This window comes from Leiobunum rupestre, chromosome 1, assembly GCF_980474605.1.
Source record: "Leiobunum rupestre chromosome 1, qqLeiRupe1.1.hap1, whole genome shotgun sequence".
NCBI lineage: Eukaryota > Metazoa > Arthropoda > Arachnida > Opiliones > Sclerosomatidae > Leiobunum > Leiobunum rupestre.
In genome coordinates this window covers 36620530-36639945 of record NC_143384.1, presented here as the reverse complement: position 1 = coordinate 36639945, position 19416 = coordinate 36620530, and the positions used below count along the sequence as shown (strand labels likewise).

Sequence of the window (19416 nt, the reverse complement as noted above, 5' to 3'; positions counted from 1 at the left end):
ATAAAAAGCTTCTTTTTATTAACAGTAGTTAGTTAACAGTCTCAGGCCTTTTAACTTTTTCCCTTTCAAATATAATGTGGCTAACTTTAATTTAAACTACGTGCAACTCCCTATCAAATGATACTGATATATAGCCACTTTAAAAGTGATAAAACAAAATTTGCGTGACAAAAACCAATGCATATACATGACGTGAACCCATGCAAGGTGAGACCCCTAAAACTTAGACAAAATAACAATTTTGACACCTGACTAGGTATGTCCGAGGGTATGAAAAATGTTAGTAACATAAATTGGTTCCATTTAATTACAAACTAAAGGGATTTAATAAATATGGAAATTTACTCTACCAAAAGAAGTCATGTCTGACAGACTTCTTACGTCTTAACGATAGGTACAATGTTTCCTAACAAAGACCCAAGAACGCACACAGTGAATATAGACCAAAAATTATTTTTTAAATAAAATTTCAATATAAAGCAAGGCTGTAGCTTTTTCTTAAGGATGTATGATCTTAAGAAAAAAATATCATCCTATACACTTAATGTTAATTTAAGATTTTGAGGGGTGCTCAACAACCAACTTTGTATATAATCATCTACACAATCATACAAAAAAATATTTAAAAGATATCCAATATTAAAATGAGTAATGCAATTTTGAAAAAAAAAAAAAAATACATGGAGTTGAGTAAACTTTAAATATTCCAAAAGAGGTGATAAAAAATTTCAATTATTAAATTATAAATACAATTTATAATAAAAAAAATCACTTAATTTCGATAACTCTTGACATAAGTCTATAATTATGAATGTAATTACAGACTTATGCTCTTGGGGAGTATTATGAGTAAAACATTAACATTAGAAGGGAAACATTCAATCAGACATGCTAAAGTTACGGTGATTTGTGAAAATATAAAACTTTGGAAGGCAATGATAAACAAAATAACCCAATACATAATGTAATTTCATATTTGTAAATCCTAGAGAAACTAAAAAATGACTATTTACATTTTTAAGGAGGAGTTAAAAGACCACAGGATTGTTAAGTCATTGTTTCGTTGCGCTCTAAAGTTCTCATCTACATCTTAGATACGCATTAAATGAAAACTTAGATTCATTTTCAACATATTTACAATATTTTTACAAAACAGGCATATCCAAATCTATTTAACGCAAATTTTTTTGGACCAACAATGCGGGTTGTCAATGCAAATATTTGTATAAAGGTGCATCATTGTCAAAGAAGTACATTTTTATCATGGTGCTTTCTCTCTTACATTATTTGCCCACCGCATTTAAATGGCCAATTAATGAGGAAAAATTAAGCAAATACAAAATTTGCGTTAATAAGATTTAAGTATACCATTTAATCTAATCACGCAAGCGGAGTTTCATAATACCAATCGAGCTTCACTGAATAAATACCACTCCTTTCGTAAAAAAACTAGATTTATTTCTTCGGTTCATGAATTCAGGACTTTGCTTTGTGTTAATGTCACTATGCCTAAATTTGCAAATTTCACAGTGCAAATCTTAAATTCTTCAATTCTTTACCTCAAAAAAATCCGGTAATTTCATTCTTTCAAAGTAATTGCAATTTTTTTCCTATTAGTTTTTCAGATCTAAGAGTTTTTTTAGAATACACCTACTACAATATAACAGCAGCCATAATAATTTATTATAGAATCCTTCAATTGTTTTGATTTAGAAAACTTTAACGCTCTAAGAACACTTATTATGTACTAGCCGTTATAGTGAGAAACACCTAATTGTAGCCCACACTGGAATTTTGTCGTTGGCAAAACAGCAAGTACTAGAAATATTGTAGATTTAAAATTTTTTCCCCTAATGTATTTGAGTTTATCATTCACTCGACTGCAAATCCGCAAGTCTCTTCGATGGCTTGAGTAAGTTTATCGTACATTTTTTCATACGTTTCATAAGGCGGCATATCAATGCGGTTAAAACTGAACACAAAAATTACAACACATAATAAGTTTCATTAAAAATAATAAATTGCATTTCGCGCAACGTCACTCACAATGCCAGAACTCTCATTAACCTAACAACCTTAGCCAGGTTCATACAACTATTGGAAAACCGTTTTAATAATAATAATTGGCAGTAAAGTTTTAGGCGATCTCAGAGCACCTGAGAGTGGGAAATGGAATACGCGAAATTTGATCGGAGCAGATCCTAAAACACTAATGGAACATGAAATATTGATTAGAGCGACCTAGAGCGCTCTAGAGCAGTCAAATGGAAAACGTTATAAATGGGTTCTATATTACTACATATAAGAGAAGTAATAAAGGCCAATCATAATTAAATTTGTACTCTTTAGGGCAACTTTCCCTCATAAATTTCACTGATTTTTACTATGTAATGTGAATTTTTTGCTGACTATCAAATTCCCTCACTTTTCTAATGACTATCTAATTCCCTAATATTTCCTAGTTTTCCAAATCTGTATGAACCCTTTTAGCACTATAAAATAAGAAAAAGGCAACGTACCATGTGTGCGCTTTTGGTAAGTTATCCGTACTTGCATCTATTAAATGTATTGTGAACAAACGAGGGCCAGCAGCACCAGTTGAACCTAATTCGCAGATGAAACGAAAATAATTTGAATTTGCCCAGAAGGCCTATAGGCCAAAGTACAGAGTTTGTTTTCCTAATAAAGTTTAGTTTCCCCTAATAGTTGGTCTCCTCTTACTTTTTCGCATTTAACTTATTTACATGAGGTATTTATCTCTGATTTTGTTCAAACTCTGGTGGTAAGTAGACAGTGTAAATATGGGCATAAATTGGATAAGTTTGGGTAAATTTGTTTAAATATGGGTAAATAAGTAAACTTAAATTTCTGTAGAGAAAATCAGGTTTAAAGTTGTCAAAAACATTTTCGATTGCCATGCCAAAACGAAAAGCCATTCTTGTCCACCCTTTTTGGGATTTTCAAGTTACATAAAGGTCTACGTACCACCAAAGTTAGAACGAAATCTGGGATAAACACCTTGGGTAGTCTTCTGGTTAGTACTGCTTTTCTTTAGGGTAAAAATATCACAATGTAATGTAGATGCAAAAAAGCTTCATTTTGTCTAATACAATTTTCTTTGCATCTACTCTTACTGTCGCAGAGTTTTCACACTAGTTAAAACCAACCCTTACAAAGAAATCTTTATTTCTACATACCTTGTAGAGCTTTGAAACCTTGCAAGGGGACGCGCGAGCTGCCAGTAACAAATTGTAAAAGCCTGGCCCTCCTTTCTTCGTTATAGCTATCAACCGCCTTCCAAAACCACTTCACAATGTTAGTGTCCTGTGTGCAGTGTTTCAATCGCGTATTAGTTTTCCAGTCTTCTAAATCTATTTGCCCTAATCCACCAATCACCAACTGAAAATACAAAATCAATTTAAAGATCTTGTTTGGATAAAGTACAGTAAATTACACGTACCTCCAATTCCTTTTCATCGAACGGTTTAAGAAGGTGTTGGGGAATGAGTTCGTTGAAACCTTTCTGTAGCGCTAGAAACTGTTGTTCTATACCACGCATAAAACGATAGTTTACATATAACCTGAAACAGAGGTTAAGATTTAAAATATGTTTTAAGGCTGAAAATCTATTGAATTGGTAAGACAAATTAACCGCTAACCTAACATATTCTTTTTTATTATCTTCAGTAACGGGAATGTCTTTTCCACCAGGTTTTAGTTCATGAACTTGTAGTTGCCCAAATGCATTATGTTCGACAGCAAATGTAGTATCGATAACGCCATTTATATTATTTTCCCTAAAAGAAAGTGAACCTTTTCTATTACATTTCTTATCTTTAAAAGGAGTTACAAGTCGAAGCTTACAGCATCCACGTAAGACTCCTGTGCAATTCAGGATCATCCCCTTCGATGTCATCGAGAGTAATTAGTTTATTAAGCAGCATTTTGTAAAAGGGTAGGGTAAAGCCTCCGTCAATATAATGGCCATGGAAGACAGCGAGGCCGATAATGCGACCCACAAAATGAAAATAAGAAAGATGCTCCTGAAATTCAATTAAATTTTAGAAATGACAAAGTCAATTAATTAACATTTAATATTACGGGATTAATCGCAGAATCGGGATTGATTTGCAAGGTATATATATCATCTCTGGTGTATTGGAATAGTCCATAGTAAGGGTTGAGCATTTCGTGTGAAAGTAAGTATAACCACTCCCTTGCCACTCCGCCGTAATCAAGACCTTCTTCAGATTTAAATTTGACCATAAGACGTTTCCTTAGATCTTTAGGCCGCATTTTCATTATTAACCTGTAAGACTCCTGCGGAACAATAATTGTTATTAAAATTATTAAACATCAATCCAACTCAAACATACTTCAAATATATCTTCTCTAGAGACTTCTAATCGGCAGTGACCAGACTGAGGTTGCAACGTCTGAATTTCTTGTCTCAATGCTATTAGTTTTTGGACTAAATCTCTTCTATACCTAAATCGATAAAGTACAAATTAATTTTATATGAGGCAGCAATGGCTTAGACAAAAAAATATGTCTATCAAAACCATAAAGTAAATTGAAACTTACCTTGGCAGTGGTGATTCTTCTCCATCAACTAACATCAACGAAGCTGGATTTGAATTATCAAGGTTGCTAGTAGGAGACCCAATATTGGGCGTTGGGCTAGCTTCATTTCCGTTGTTGCTATTGCTATTACTATTGTTGTTATTGTTATTTTGGCTATTATGATTTAAATGAGAGTGACTACTGGACCGTCTTGGTTCGAGGGGAGGGGGTGCATTTGATTCAGTTGGAGGATTAACTCTATTAGCTAATTGGTCAAAATTACCGCTTCGTCTAGTGCTGCAATTGCCAAAATTAGTTACTGCTTTAAGGATTAAAAAATTATTCATCACAGTTACTTCATAATATTTTGAAGGACTAGACTAGACGATAATCTAGGATCGGTGAACTGCGTCGTCCTGTTATTATGATCAACATAGTAAACACGACCGCTCCCGGTGTGCCTCATTTCCCAGTTTGAGGGTAATGGGCCTAGATCGTTCGTATTTATGCCTGAAAGGTCTCTAGGCACTCGAGGGTCATGCCATGTACTAACCCCGGTAGCTACATGGTAGAAATACACTTGTCCTTGTTGCGTTGTCCTCATTTCTAAAAGAATGAGGAATTTTAAGAACACAGGTTGTTATCTTAATATTAGCTTAAAGAATATACGTATGTAACTGACCATAGCCATCAGGAAGTTGGGCAGCTTCAACTAATTGATTTCGGGACAAATAATTCCGATGCCTTGTTGACCTTCGACGCATTGAATGAGGATTATTGGGAGGATTTGGAGCAGACTGAGAAGTAGTTTGTGTCTAAAAGAAATAAGAGAAAGTTCAGCAAGCTTCAAAAACATTGTTACGCGGAAAAACAAGAATAAATGCCATACTGTTGGATTGTTATTCTCAGAATTGGAGTTGCTAGTTGGATTTGTTGGGCTTGTAACAACGCTGCCATTGTTGTTGTTACTAGTCGCTGGGGCATTTGCCGAAGTCCGAGAGTTTGAGTGGCTTCGACTACTTCCACTGTGACTATTAGCGCTTACACCATGACTACTACTGCTGCTACTGTGTTCAATTTCATAACCCGTTCTAAAGATTTAAACGAAAAGATCAGATTAACATTTAAATTTTAAATTAAAGTTTTTTTTAATAATTTCCTTAAAACTTTCATGGAATAAAATTTTAAACATGATGCAGAGCTATATGTCAAAAAAATTTCCAGGCCTATCATAACTCTCTACCTAACAAAGAAAATTGTGGAAAACATCGATTGTTTGTAATGAGAAGGGTATCCCTTACCTGGTTGGTTTTTCCCATTGTGTAGCCCTAGTGAAGTGATTGACATAATAAACCCTTCCCGAAGCTGTCCTTCTCTCTTCCCACCTGGAAAAAATTTAACCCCAAAAATAGGTCTCAAAATTATAAAAAATTTTAACCATCATAAAACTGCCTTTATTGCCATAGTTAAAACACTTGAAAATTTGGAAATAAGAAAAGGCTCAAAGTAAAGGTGAATTGAAAGTGTTCATTTCTGAATACTATAGGTTTCTACGGGTTTAAATACGAGCCTTCTATCTTGCCAGGACAAGAATGTGGGGAGTCATTTTTTGACTTACAACATCCCTTTGTTTATGGGGTATACCTGGGTGGTCTCATGCACCCTGAACATAAAGATCTACTTTTTTAGGGATGACGTAAAATACTCTACTAGACTACTAAATTCGTGGTTATAAGCATTCTAGGATAGAAGTAATGTAATTTCTAATTTGAGAGTTGAACCCTAAAATCCCCAGCCTCAAAATTAAATTTTAAAAGGAAGATGTTAAACAACACGGAAGCTCAAATTGAAGGTAAATTAGTTAAGTGTTAGGTGTCAATGCCACTTATCTACAATCATAATGGGAAACCTTATAATCGGAATTTAATATAAAAAGTATGCAAGTCTAAACTGGTTATATAGTTATGAATATAATAACTACCAAGCTCCTTTTCAATTATGAAAAAATTTAAAGGTTGTTCAACATGTTAGAGGAAAACCGCGTTTGAATAATAATAATAATGATAAAAAAATACCACACTAATTGGTTAGGGTTTTTCTTTTTAAAAAAGAAACTGAACTAAACCAAAATTAAATGACAGTTAAGCCACGAGCCGTGGCTTAACTGTCATTTAATTTTGTCCAACTTTGATCTTGCGCTATAGCTGCCAACCCATTCGCTGAAATTCCGTGAGCAAGGCTATAACGAGGGTGGTGCTACACTCATATAGTTTTTTATATTGGTTTCAACACAAAAACTATTCTAAGAACTATATTCCACTAACATAGAGTGGGGGTTGGCCGCTATAGCGTAAGATCACAGTTGGCCGTGGTTAAGAATAAAAAATAACCAGGTCCCTAAATATCTTAAAACAATTGAATTAAATCAATGTATTTTTTTGTGACGTTAGCAGCTCATTTTTAAAATTTAGATTATGTTAAAAGAGAGTGATACAGAAGAATAACATTCTAATCCCTAAACCTTGTTAATTTTGAACATTAAGAAGGGTTTTAGTTTAAAAACACTCACCCTTCCGGTAATTCATCTGGACAAGTTAAATTTCCTTGATGATCAACAACAACATTCTGACTACCACATCCATGACCATCTCTTGACAGTAGACTTATGACAATTTGTCCTCTAACTGGTTCAGGGTCTTCAAAATTGCTTTTACTGAGATCAAGCCTTTGATCTAAATAAGATATTCAAATTGGAAAATTAACGTAAGTAACAAGCAATATAATAATTATAAAAACCCGTACAAAATTCTTTAAATTTTTGCCTGACAGTTTTCATGATAGCCTTCGAAGGAGATCTGTGGCATTCACGTTTCTACAACGTAATAAGAATTCTAACATGCTGAAGTGCGAAAATTTAATTCCGATAAAACATAGATTAGATCATTTCCGGCTTGAGATTAAATGGAGCGTATAATATTTTTCAATAGTAAAACCTTTGAGGCTAGGGTGCTATAAGAGACGCACTTTGAACTACGCCGATGAAAAAAGCCCCTGACAAGTGGATAAGAGATAATTTTGTTTCAGAAAAAAAGAATTGATGTAGTGACTGTCCTTCAGTTAATTGTAGAGTTAAGACAATTTTTTCTTTTCATTGGCTTTTTCTATATTTGGAAATTTACAGCGGATAAGGTTTGAGATTCCACTAGATTGCTACAAGGCTTAGTGATAAAAATTTAAGTGCAAGATTACATAAATACCAGGAAATAAAATTTTGTAGCTTAATAGATTTTCCCCACTGATATACTAATTATAGTCTTTTTAAATGTACATAACTTTTCGGAAGGAATTGCTCAAGATGTTAAGCATGACTCAAATGGAAGGCATAATTGTGGACAATAGCCTAATAACAAAGCTGATCATATCACATGAAATCTCGCATATAAAAATACTAGTTTTGGGATGAAAATAATAGGCAGCTACAGGGTAGTATTGGCAATTTTTAAGAATAGCGCCCCCTCCTATACATTTGTTTTGAGTGTGCTAAAATATAGTATTTTTCGCAAGGAATCTATTGCGTTAAAATTAGTTTGCAGACATGAATACTTAAGGAAAAATAGTTAATTAAAAATTGTCCAAAGACTATACATTGGCACCACGCACCTGCTTCACTCAAGCGCTGGGGGCGCGCGGCGCCACCCCAACCCCATACTAAAAAAAGTGATGGGCCGTCTATAACGCCACCTAGAGGAGAGAACCAAGCCTTACGCATCAAGAATTATCACAAATGATTCTTTTTTCTCTGCCGATCACACAGGTGCTAGACCAACGGGCGCATGCGCACGCGACCAATTATATATAATTTTAAATTAACTATATCTCCTTAAGTATTCATTTCCGCAAAATAATTTTAACAGCAATAGATTCCTTGCGAAAAATACTATATTACAGCACAATCAAAACAACTATAGGAGGGGGCGCTATTCTTAAAAATAGCCGTATTGATCCAAGATTCACTAAACTAAACAGTGTTTTACTTTTACTTCTGTTCACATAACAAATAGCCCAAGAATATATTAACAGTATATTACGTTTTTGAATTTGTTTAAACCAATGTTTTGACAATAGAAATTTTTATTTTATTCAATCTGACCTACCAACTGTATCTAACTCACCTAATTTTTTCAAATTAAGGCTTAGAAAACCCCACTGAAAACAGGCTCATTGCAATAGTTTAGTTGCTCAAAGGCCTACAATAAGGTTTGGAAATATAACCCACTTATAACAAGATAATTGTAATTTACTACAAAATATTTTCTAAATAAATTTAAAAAGTAGTTTTATCCTGAGGCGCCACTATTGAAAAAAAGTATCTTACATCCAGTGTCTTTTAGTCTTTGGATCGCATTGGCCATAATTCGAACACATCCAAGAAATCCAGCTCCCTGTTTCTTGTGAATTTTCTTATAATTCCAAACGCTAATGGTAACTGAGTCATTTTTCCCAATATACCTAAATAAATATACAAAAAAAAATCTCAGTAAAATGTATAACTAGTCTATATGTTGTAAGAAACAATATACTAACAAGTCGTAATGTTGGTTCCATTTAGGATCTAAAGTATTTTTACAACAGTCAGTTGAGTGACACTGACCAGATCCATCAACGCTAACTTTACAAAATGGATCTGGAAGACCTATTTAAAACAAATCAAAACTTTAAATTCTGTGAACATGTAAGTTTGAACTTTAACATAACTAAAATTAACACTTACGGAAAAAATCTTTCTTTGCAAGATTTTTAGCACACAGAACTGAAACAAAATGCAATTTGGAATATTAGCTGCAGTCGTAATTTAAAAAGTTACAATTCCAAATATGGTTTTAAATTAGGAATGCTTAATGATCTTATCAATTAAAAAAAAAATAGTAAAGAACTTGTAACAAGGCCTGAAACGGCCTAAACAAAACACAAATTTAAGAATTTGGGCATAGGCCTTGGTATTTAGAAAATTTGATATTTACTCGTAAGCCTTATTTTCATGGCTCCATTTCTGCGTCCCGCGGAGTGATTAGCCATTTATTTTCCTTAATTAACTAATTCATGTTTAATTTAAAAAAATTTACAAAACTACACACTTAAATTGAACAAAAATACGGTAGTACAAAACGCATTTTGCTTGGCTACCTTTTTACGCCATTCACTAAAAATGCTTAACATTTTTTTCTAAGGAAACAAGAATAGAGAAAAGAATGCCCGAGAATGGCTAATTAACTGGTACTAGAAGACGGTCCTTTTTTTTTTTAGATACACAAACATCAGTGTCGACCAGAGGCCTTAGACACCAGCACACACACAATAACTGATTAATCAGGGTGAGATATGTGTAACGGCCACGCCAACGGGGGGATACGTGTGGACAGGGGTGGACACACCCGTGGCGGAAGTATCCCGACCACCCGTTGGGGGATTGGTAGTCGTCCTCACACGGCCTTCCACAAACTCTGCCTCCCGGACGCCTGGGATTACAGGAGTGAGCCACTACTCCCGGCCTAGAAGATGGTCCACCCAAAACATTTTGGTCCATTTTAAAATTCCATAACTCGAGATCCCCACGCGATATTATTTTAATCTGAGATTTCTATGGCCCAACATTCTAAAAACGCATTATTATCGTTTTCGTTTCATAAAATTTTTCTAGTTCGAGGGCGTTGATTTGGAATCTGAATTCTGTTTATTTCTTAAACTATGCTGTTGAATGTATTAATTTCAACAATAAATATCATTACAGTTTCTAACATCTAGGGCTAGGATGGGCAGTACCTTTCTGCACTCTACGAAATCACTTTAGTTAAGAAAATAAGCTGATAATTGAAATAGGCGCTTAAATAAAACAATATTCAAGGAAATCGCCAAAAGTAATATTTCCGAGAGCCAGGACCTGCATATTAATGTTTATATAGTGCTTGTTGAGGTAATGAAAATTTATCTACAACCTACAATCACGGATCGTTTATATCATAGAAATCTCATAGGTAACTAGAATGCTGCCGCCTACGGCCGAGCTTGACGCCAGTTCGCCTTGAACCTTCAGCCAATGAGAGGCCGTAGAGTGGTTCCGCCAAGGAGGATAATAATCCTCCTTGGATCCGCTACTATAGCGGGAGATAGATGACGTCATTCTCTCTGGTGACATTAAATTCTTGGCAGAACCACTCTTTGAGCTCTGATTGGCCGAGATCTGGTTATCGTCTGCCATGGCGTTTGGCCCATTTGCCAGTTACACGGCAGCATTCTAGTTACCTATGAGATTTCTATGGTTTATATGCGGTCCATGCTACCATGCTACAATGAACTAAAATTTTTTACCATATGAACTCAGGGCTACTCCCGCTTCCTTCCTCGTGCTGTGCAGCCACCGTTCATGGTGCAACCGTACTACAAAAACAAACCGGACCTACTTAATCTCCTGCACCTCGGGAGTCGGGAAGAAGCACACATTTGAAAACAATACAAAACATTTATCTTTGCTTTTTATTCTGCATCACTCCACAGAAAGAGTGTCGTCATAAGTTCGCAAACAAAGAGCTCCGTCTTGGTAAGCGTGAAAAGGAACAACCGGGGAAACTATTTCGGCGACTGATCTCGACATCGAACCTCGAAGAGTATCGTACTCTTTGGTGGAAGTTCGGTTTCATAGAGGAGCTCACTACCCCCTCTAATATAAAATCTAATCCCAAAATCTTCATTAAATTTATCAACTCCAAACGTAAATCCAAGAGTACAGGACTGGTGTCCAATGTCTTCGAATTAGTTGTGAAACCGTTGCAGAGGACAATGAATTAACCTACTTTTTAAATAATTATTTGGTCTCCGACAGTATTCCCTCTATCTAAGCCAGCACCACACCACTTCTCCACCTAGTAGAAACCAAGCGTTTGGCTTTCAACAAACTTGACAATCGGCATTCTAACTTATTAAAGAACGCACATTTCCTCCTTTGCAGATTTCGGAGTAGGGTAAGAAGTGCAAGGCTATGACGTCATTTTACTCTGATTCTGTCCCGGTGGTGGAAAATAGTTTGAGTCGGAGTAAAATTGTTTTTCCAAAATGGCTGCTTGTGGCCTTTTTAGCAGACGACAAAATCCGATTTACTCCTTTACAGTTTACACCTTCTATTCAGGAGTAAAAAGAGTAGCCATAATACTCAGGAACAAGCGAATAGTTTATGGCCCGGAGTAATTCTCATCCCCGGAACAAGCGAATTAAACGTTTAATAAGGGTAAAAAGAGTACACTTTTAGTCCGAGAACCGGCGAAGAGAAACCACCTTCCTTTTGACAGTTTTTAGTTTTACACGAGCCTAGTATAGGCAATAACGTCGTTCTCTTACGCCACGGTAGAATCCTCCTACGCTCGCGTTTTAAACCAGAGAGGGAAAGGCCGTAGAAAGCTAGCCATATCTACATAATAAAACTCTAAGCCCCTTTCGTCGCATTTTGTTTCTGACTTTCATTCGCTACTCTAACGTGGCATCACCGCAGGTATACGGAGGTACACACTGAAGGTATGCCTAGCGCTTCGCCTTAATAAAAGGTCATTGAGTATATTTCAGAAATCGGGTCTAACGTGACATCGCCGAAGGTAATTTCTCTGTGTATAACCCGTGGTCGTTGCGCTTCGCCTATACTAGGTCATTGAGTATCTACATAATAAAACTCTAAGACCCTTTCGTCCAATTTGTTTCGCCGAAGGTACCCGGAGGTACACACCGAAGGTATACCTACTACCTAGCGCTTCGCCTTAATACTAGGTCATTGAGTATATTTTTGTCATTGAGTTTGTTTTTGGAATTTCGGATCGGATTTTGCACTGGCTCTAATTTCGCACTGTAAATCGGGACTAAAGGACGAGCGTATTTTTATTTGTTCGTCACGAGAGTAAAACAGCCATTGGATACAGGGGGTTTAAAGGAGTTCAGATAAGTTTGGGACGCCTGCGAGTTTTTGTGTTATTTTTGCGGGGAAAAAGGTACCACGGTAACTATCACATGGGATAAGGGGGGAGGGGGTACCACGGTAATTATCGCATGGGAGAAAGGGGGCCCGCGGTTATTATCACATGGGAAAAGGGTGGAGGGGGTACCACGGTAATTATAACATGGGGTAATGGGTGGAGGGGATACCACGGTAGTTATCACATGGGAAAAGGGGGGAGGGTGTACCATGGTAATTATCACATGGGAAAAAGGGGAGGAAGGGTCTTACTGGGGTGGTTCTACTATGGGGAAAAGAGTACCATGGAAACAGGCCCGTAGCCCGGGGGGGGGGGGGGTTTGCCCGACCTGGCGTTCCTCGAAGTAAATCTATAAAGACGGCACTTAATACTACTTGCCCCTCCTAAATTACGGTTCGCCCGGTCTACATCTATAGCCTGGCTACGGGCCTGCATGGAAATTATCCCCTGGGAAAAAGGGGGAGGAGGAAGCCTTACTGGGGGGGGGGGCTTCGACTATGGGGTAAAGGGTACCACGGAAATTATCACGTGGAAAAAAGGGTCGGGGGCCTTACTGCGGTGGTTCGACTATGGGGTAAAGGGTGCCACGGTAATTCTCGCATGGGAAAAAGGGGGAGAAGGCCTTACGGCGGTGGTTCGAATATGGGGAAAAGGGTGCCTCGAAACACACCACTAGCTGAGGGCCCACCTGTAAGGCGGGCTTCTCAGCTAGTTCTCCTATAGTTATACCAGGATTCTTAAAATATAGAATCCTTGCCACAACTACCTAGCCGGGCAATCGGGATTCGGTGATCATCTGCAGTGTTGCCAATGTTCAAAAGTTAAAAATCCCACAGTTTCGGTGAAAAACCGCCCAAAAGCCACAACCCCTATATATTCACGAAAACTCCTCGGAAAACAGGTACAATTTTTTGGGACTGAATTAAATTAGTTTTTTTTGTTTTGTATTTTATTTATTTTTGTTTTTTTGGAAAAATATTTAAAGAACTAGTTTACTTTATCCTCCTTGCTTATCCATAGGTAGCAACTCTACCATTTTATTCATTATACATTTTTGAATTGTGAAGATTGAAATGTCGGGGCTCTGGCTTAAAGTTAGTGCAATTGATATTTTTAGCCTTTTCAGTTTACATAGAGCCACGTAGTGGCCAATGCGAGAAGCTCATGAACTGCTGCTGGATTTTCAATAAAGCGTCTGCAATATGCATTCCACAGTAACGTGATGATAGTTTAAGCCTCTGAATGCGCCCCCCCCCCACCCATTTGACCCTTGCTCCTCTTCAAATTGGACAATGGACAGCTTCGTTTTTCTCTACTCCCAAGTTGTTTAGGAGATAAGACTGTGGACGAATTCCAAGAAATGCGAAGGCCAGCTGCAACCGCAGCAGCGACCTTTCGCCTTCCTTGGAACTTGGCGCACGTCATGATCCCCCCCGGTCTTCCTTGCGGCTCGCGGCGCCTTGCGTTCTTTATGGAGGGGGGACTAAGGGTGGGTACAGTGGCTTATGAGAATTAAAAGTAAAATTAGGACCGTTATCGAGCCGAAGCTGCCGAACAGGTGGAAGGGGGTACTTTCTTTTTTCTCAATATTTCTTTAGAAAACTTTTCGTGGGTATTTTGAACTGGCGATCGAAAATCTCCCAAAAAGTGGAAAATCCCACAAAACCCTTTGATTTGGTTAAGAAAACCCATTATCCCATTTCCAAAAAAAAATACCCAAAAATTCCACGATATGGGATTTATCCCACGATCTGGCATCACTGATCATCTGGCGTTTTGGCGTTTTCGTTCACACACGGTTTCCTCAACGCTTGCCTCTCGCTTCCATTCGGGTGGGGGAGGGTGCTCCTTTTTATTGTTGGCGACTCTTCGGAGCCCAGCCATTCTGTGGAATTTGGGAACTATCACCTCCCCAGAGCCCCGCGTGTGAAGGAAGGGGAGGGGGCGGCATGGGTTTTCGTAAGTGCATCTCTAAACGTGGTGAAATCGCTTCTGTTTGTTTTGTATCCCTTTAGCCCAACCACTCTGGGTAATTTTTGAAATTGTCACCCCATATTTCCCACAAAAATATAAAAATATTTCGAGTGGTTATCATATTTCCCACAAAAATATAAAAATATTTCGAGTGGTTATCATATTTCCCACAAAAATATTTAGAGCGGTTTTTCTCGACTGTTTATTTTATTTGTTCATGTTTCCGTTACCGGTTAAGGAGGATTATGCCTACGGGGGACAACTCCTTCACTAGATAAAAAAGGGCCTAGATTCCTACCTCACGTAGGTGGTGTGGAAACGGAATTATCCTACTGTTGTGTATGCATACAATGAAACAAGAAGGAATCATTGAAGAAATACACTTTTCAGAATGGGCATCACCCATAGTGGCCGTGATCAAACCGGATGGTGGCATTCGCATCGTGGGCGATTTCAAAGGAACAGTCAACCCACAACTGAACGTGGATAAATATCCGCTTCCAAAACCAGAAACACTATTTGCTAAACTTGCGGGATGTAAGTTTTTTTCGAAATTAGACTTACGAGAAGCCTACAACCAAATTGAACTGGATGAGGAATCACGCAATTACGTGGTGGTTAACACACCATTTGGACTCTTCCGATTCACACGGCTAACACAAGGCATCGCTTCCTCTTTTGCCATATTCCAAAGACTAATGGAACAGATACTCGACAAAATCGAGAGAGCACTGCCTTTTCAAGACGACATATTGATTGGAGGCATCTCTGAAGAAGATCACATTTTCCATTTGGACAAGGCTCTAACAACTCTGAGAAATTGTCACCTCAAATTAAAAAGGAAAAAATGCAAATTCATAGTAACCCAAGTAGACTTTCTAGGACATCATCTGAACGTGACTGGATTACATCCACAACAAGCAAAGATGAAAGCCATTATGGATGCGCCAACTCCAACCAATTTAGAAACGCTACGCTCCTTTTTGGGAATATTAAATTATTATGGCAGATTTCTTCCTAACAACGCCACGAGGTTGGCACCATTGTACAACCTCTTACCAAAGACAACTAAATGACATTGGGGGCAAGACCAAGATACAGCTTTCCAAACTGCGAAAACTACATTACAAAAATCAAATGTTTTAGTACATTATGACGTATCTAAACAAGTCGTCCTGGCTTGTGACGCTTCCCCAGTAGGAGTAGGTGCTGTCATTTCGCATAATGTAGATGGCCATGAACGCCCAATAGCTTTTGCATCAAGAAGTTTAACAAAAGCTGAGCAAAACTACTCACAGCTAGACAGAGAAGCCCTATCCATTATTTTCGGAGTTAAGAAATTCCGAGATTACATATATCAAAAAACATTTATCCTTTTAACGGATCATCAACCATTGGTCTCACTTTTGGCAGCCAACAAGCCAGTACCACAGATGGCAGCCGCACGGCTACAAAGATGGGCACTCCTACTTGCTGCATATTCATATGAAATAAGATACAAGAAAGGTGCTGACCACCAAAATGCAGACGCCTTAAGCAGGTCACCATTACCAAAAATAAATAGACATAAACAGAAAGTCTCGCATTTGCGGTATTCTGTACCTTTCCCTTTGGTTAAATTGGTTTCCATGAAATCTAAGGTGCAAACCCCCAATGCTTCCCACCCTTTGAGTGCCACCCAATCAGATCGCCTGTAAAGCATTGGAAAATTTTGGTCGGAAATTTGTAAAAGTAGTGTTTCGCGATGCTAAACACCCTGGCGGGATTTCCTATAAGCTCTTTCGATCGTCCGCTTAATTTTCAGTTCTAAATGGCTCGGAAAAAAACCCCAGCATTAATGCCAGAAAACTCTAAAAACCAGGCAAGTCAATGTAATTTATACATAAAAGAGTTGCATACGACTGGAGTTCGAACTGAACTCGTTGAAATTGAAAACAATGAAGATATTTAAAAAAAAAGCAAAGCGTTAGAAGACGTAGATAAGGTAGACCTAGGCTTAGTAACTGAATATCCAAAATCTGTGGAAGAGAAAGAAACGAACACTGAAATATTCGGATTTATAATTCCTTTAAGTAAATGGGATGAAATAAATACGTTTACGTCTTCACCATAATTCTTAAAAATAACATCCATAACTCTCCGAGAATTTTCCATCATTATAACACAAAACTAAAACATTAAGTTTTGATTTTGGTACACACGTGCGCGCGGAGACTACGAACTTAGCTGCTAGCTATTTCGCGGAGAGCGACGTTTTTAAAACCAGTTTTCGCATGTACCTCGTGCAATGCCCTAAATTTGTAACGGTCCGCGAAGGGGGTTGGCACCGCCGAAAGGGGTTAAAGTAGTTTCTCAGATTACATGGCGCGAACTTTGCCTCCAATGCGAGACTTTCTGTTTATGTCTATTTATTTTTGCCATTACCCATTTCATCTGATGAAGAACATACGCCAGTTCCAGCTGACTATGTTTATGCAATCAAAGAAATAACGGACGGTCCTAACACCTTGACAGTTCACGAATTGGCCAAAATGACCAGGGAAGACAATGAACTTTCAACACTGTACGAACACATGAAAGAAGGATGGAAAAGAAATACTAGAGATGCAGCCATGACACCTTTTCGCAAACGAAAAGATGAGCTTTCAAATTTCCACAACATTCTTTTTCTGGGAAACAGAGTCATTATTCCGAAGCAACAGCGCTCAGCCATGTTACAGGAACTCCACAGCTCCCACCAGGGAATTTCCCCCCACGAGCTGATAGTTATATCAAAAGTAAATGAACCGTAGTTATCAGACCGCTGTATTAGTACGGGTAAAAGAGGCCCAAAATGAGCTCTCCAGCGGCAAAATTCGTCCCAACTTGCAATGTGGCCTAAAAATTATATTTTTTTTACAAAATTAACATGACACGCTGATGTAAATTTTGTAAAAAGAAAAATATTTTAAACATATATATATATATATATATATATATATATATATATATATAATATTTATGATGTTGGTCAAATTTGGTCAAATTTATCTTGTTTGATCAGACATTGTTAAAATTTATCTATTTCATTAAATTTATGAATTATTTTGATAAATATTTCATATTTTATTAATTTTTATTAAATTTGATCAAAATTAAGCAATTTTTTTGGCATTTTCAAAATTTTTAATTTTTTCAAGATTTTTTTTCGGTAAGGAATTATGGAAATTGTGTTGTCGAAAACATTTTTGGTTGCCATGGCAAAACTAATGCCCGTCGAAACGTTTCCCTTTGAGAATTTTCATGATTCATTAAGGCCTACTTAACCCCCGAGTTTGAACAAAATCGGTGAGTTGCACCTCGGGTAGTCTCCTTGTTAGTCAAATCAGCTCAGTAACGAAGCGAAAGGCAGTCTCAATTTCCCTCTGTTCCGCGGACCGCTTTCTCTTAGTCAAACCAGCTCAGTAACGAAGCGAAAGGCAGTCTCGGTTCCCTTCTGTTCCGCGGACCACTTTCTCGTAGTCAAACCAGCTCAGTAACGAAGCGAAAGGCAGTCTCGGTTCCCATCTGTTCCGCGGACCACTTTCTCATAGTCAAACCAGCTCAGTAACGAAGCGAAAGACAGTCTCAATTTCCCTCTGTTCCGCGGACCGCTTTCTCTTAGTCAAACCAGCTCAGTAACGAAGCGAAAGGCAGTCTCAATTTCCCTCTGTTCCGCGGACCACTTTCTCTTAGTCAAACCAGCTCAGTAACGAAGCGAAAGGCAGTCTCGGTTCCCTTCTGTTCCGCGGACCACTTTCTCTTAGTCAAACCAGCTCAGAAACGAAGCGAAAGGCAGTCTCGGTTCCCTTCTGTTCCGCGGACCACTTTCTCTTAGTCAAACCAGCTCAGTAACGAAGCGAAAGGCAGTCTCAATTTCCCTCTGTTCCGCGGACCGCTTTCTCTTAGTCAAACCAGCTCAGTAACGAAGCGAAAGGCAGTCTCGGTTCCCTTCTGTTCCGCGGACCACTTTCTCTTAGTCAAACCAGCTCAGTAACGAAGCGAAAGGCAGTCTCGGTTCCCTTCTGTTCCGCGGACCACATTCTCTTAGTCAAACCAGCTCAGTAACGATGCAAAACGCAGTCTCGATTTCCCTCTGTTCCGCGGACCGCTTTCTCTTAGTCAAACCAGCTGAGTAACGAAGCGAAAGGCAGTCTCGGTTCCCTTCTGTTCCGCGGACCACTTTCTCTTAGTCAAACCAGCTCAGTAACGAAGCGAAAGGCAGTGTGGTTCCCTTCTGTTCCGCGGACCACTTTCTCTTAGTCAAACCAGCTCAGTAACGAAGCGAAAGGCAGTCTCGGTTCCCATCTGTTCCACGGACCACTTTCTCTTAGTCAAACCAGCTCAGTAACGAAGCGAAAGGCAGTCTCGGTTCCCTTCTGTTCCGCGGACCACTTTCTCTTAGTCAAACCAGATCAGTAACGAAGCGAAAGGCAGTCTCGGTTCCCTTCTGTTCCGCGGACCACTTTCTCATAGTCAAACCAGCTCAGTAACGAAGCGAAAGGCAGTCTCGGTTCCCTTCTGTTCCGCGGACCACTTTCTCTTAGTCAAACCAGCTCAGTAACGAAGCAAAAGGCAGTCTCGGTTCCCTTCTGTTCCGCGGACCGCTTTCTCTTACTCAAACCAGCTCAGTAACGAAGCGAAAGGCAGTCTCGGTTCCCTTCTGTTCCGCGGACCACTTTCTCTTAGTCAAACCAGCTCAGTAACGAAGCGAAAGGCAGTCTCGGTTCCCTTCTGTTCCGCGGACCACTTTCTCTTAGTCAAACCAGCTCAGTAACGAAGCGAAAGGCAGTCTCAATTTCCCTCTGTTCCGCGGACCGCTTTCTCTTAGTCAAACCAGCTCAGTAAC

General features: G+C 38.4%; 1 protein-coding gene across 3 annotated transcripts; it reads right to left on the bottom strand.

Annotated features, from left to right (window-relative positions):
• Positions 1–15: 15 nt before the first annotated feature.
• Smurf (SMAD specific E3 ubiquitin protein ligase) lies at positions 16–9784 on the bottom strand. 3 transcript variants are annotated; one of them, XM_090179288.1, is made up of 19 exons: positions 9748–9766; positions 9585–9656; positions 9335–9373; positions 9148–9256; positions 8939–9072; positions 7133–7295; positions 5865–5948; positions 5453–5654; positions 5246–5378; positions 4920–5169; positions 4585–4860; positions 4377–4488; positions 4102–4320; positions 3865–4043; positions 3660–3797; positions 3461–3581; positions 3198–3399; positions 2520–2604; positions 16–1972 (listed from the first exon to the last, which is right to left on the bottom strand). In XM_090179288.1, the coding sequence occupies exons 2-19, from the start codon at positions 9637–9639 to the stop codon at positions 1873–1875; spliced, it is 2601 nt and encodes an 866-aa protein (XP_090035414.1). In that variant the 5' UTR covers positions 9640–9656; positions 9748–9766; the 3' UTR covers positions 16–1872. The 3 variants fall into 3 exon arrangements, with proteins under 3 accessions (XP_090035414.1, XP_090035410.1, XP_090035419.1); XM_090179284.1 differs by having other exon boundaries at positions 9585–9784; XM_090179293.1 differs by lacking the exon at positions 5865–5948 and having other exon boundaries at positions 9585–9783.
• Between the last annotated feature and the right edge of the window lie 9632 nt (positions 9785–19416).

Excerpts from the sequence above, each read along its gene's own strand:
- Smurf (XM_090179284.1), bottom strand. The coding sequence starts at position 9,639 with ATGGCTAATCACTCCGCGGGACGCAGAAATGGAGCCATGAAAATAAGG. Across the intron at positions 3,798-3,864 it reads AGGAGTCTTACGTGGATGCT|GGAAAATAATATAAATGGCG; the intron begins GTAAGCTTCGAC and ends ACTTTCTTTTAG. Across the intron at positions 3,400-3,460 it reads TCGATGAAAAGGAATTGGAG|TTGGTGATTGGTGGATTAGG; the intron begins GTACGTGTAATT and ends TTGTATTTTCAG.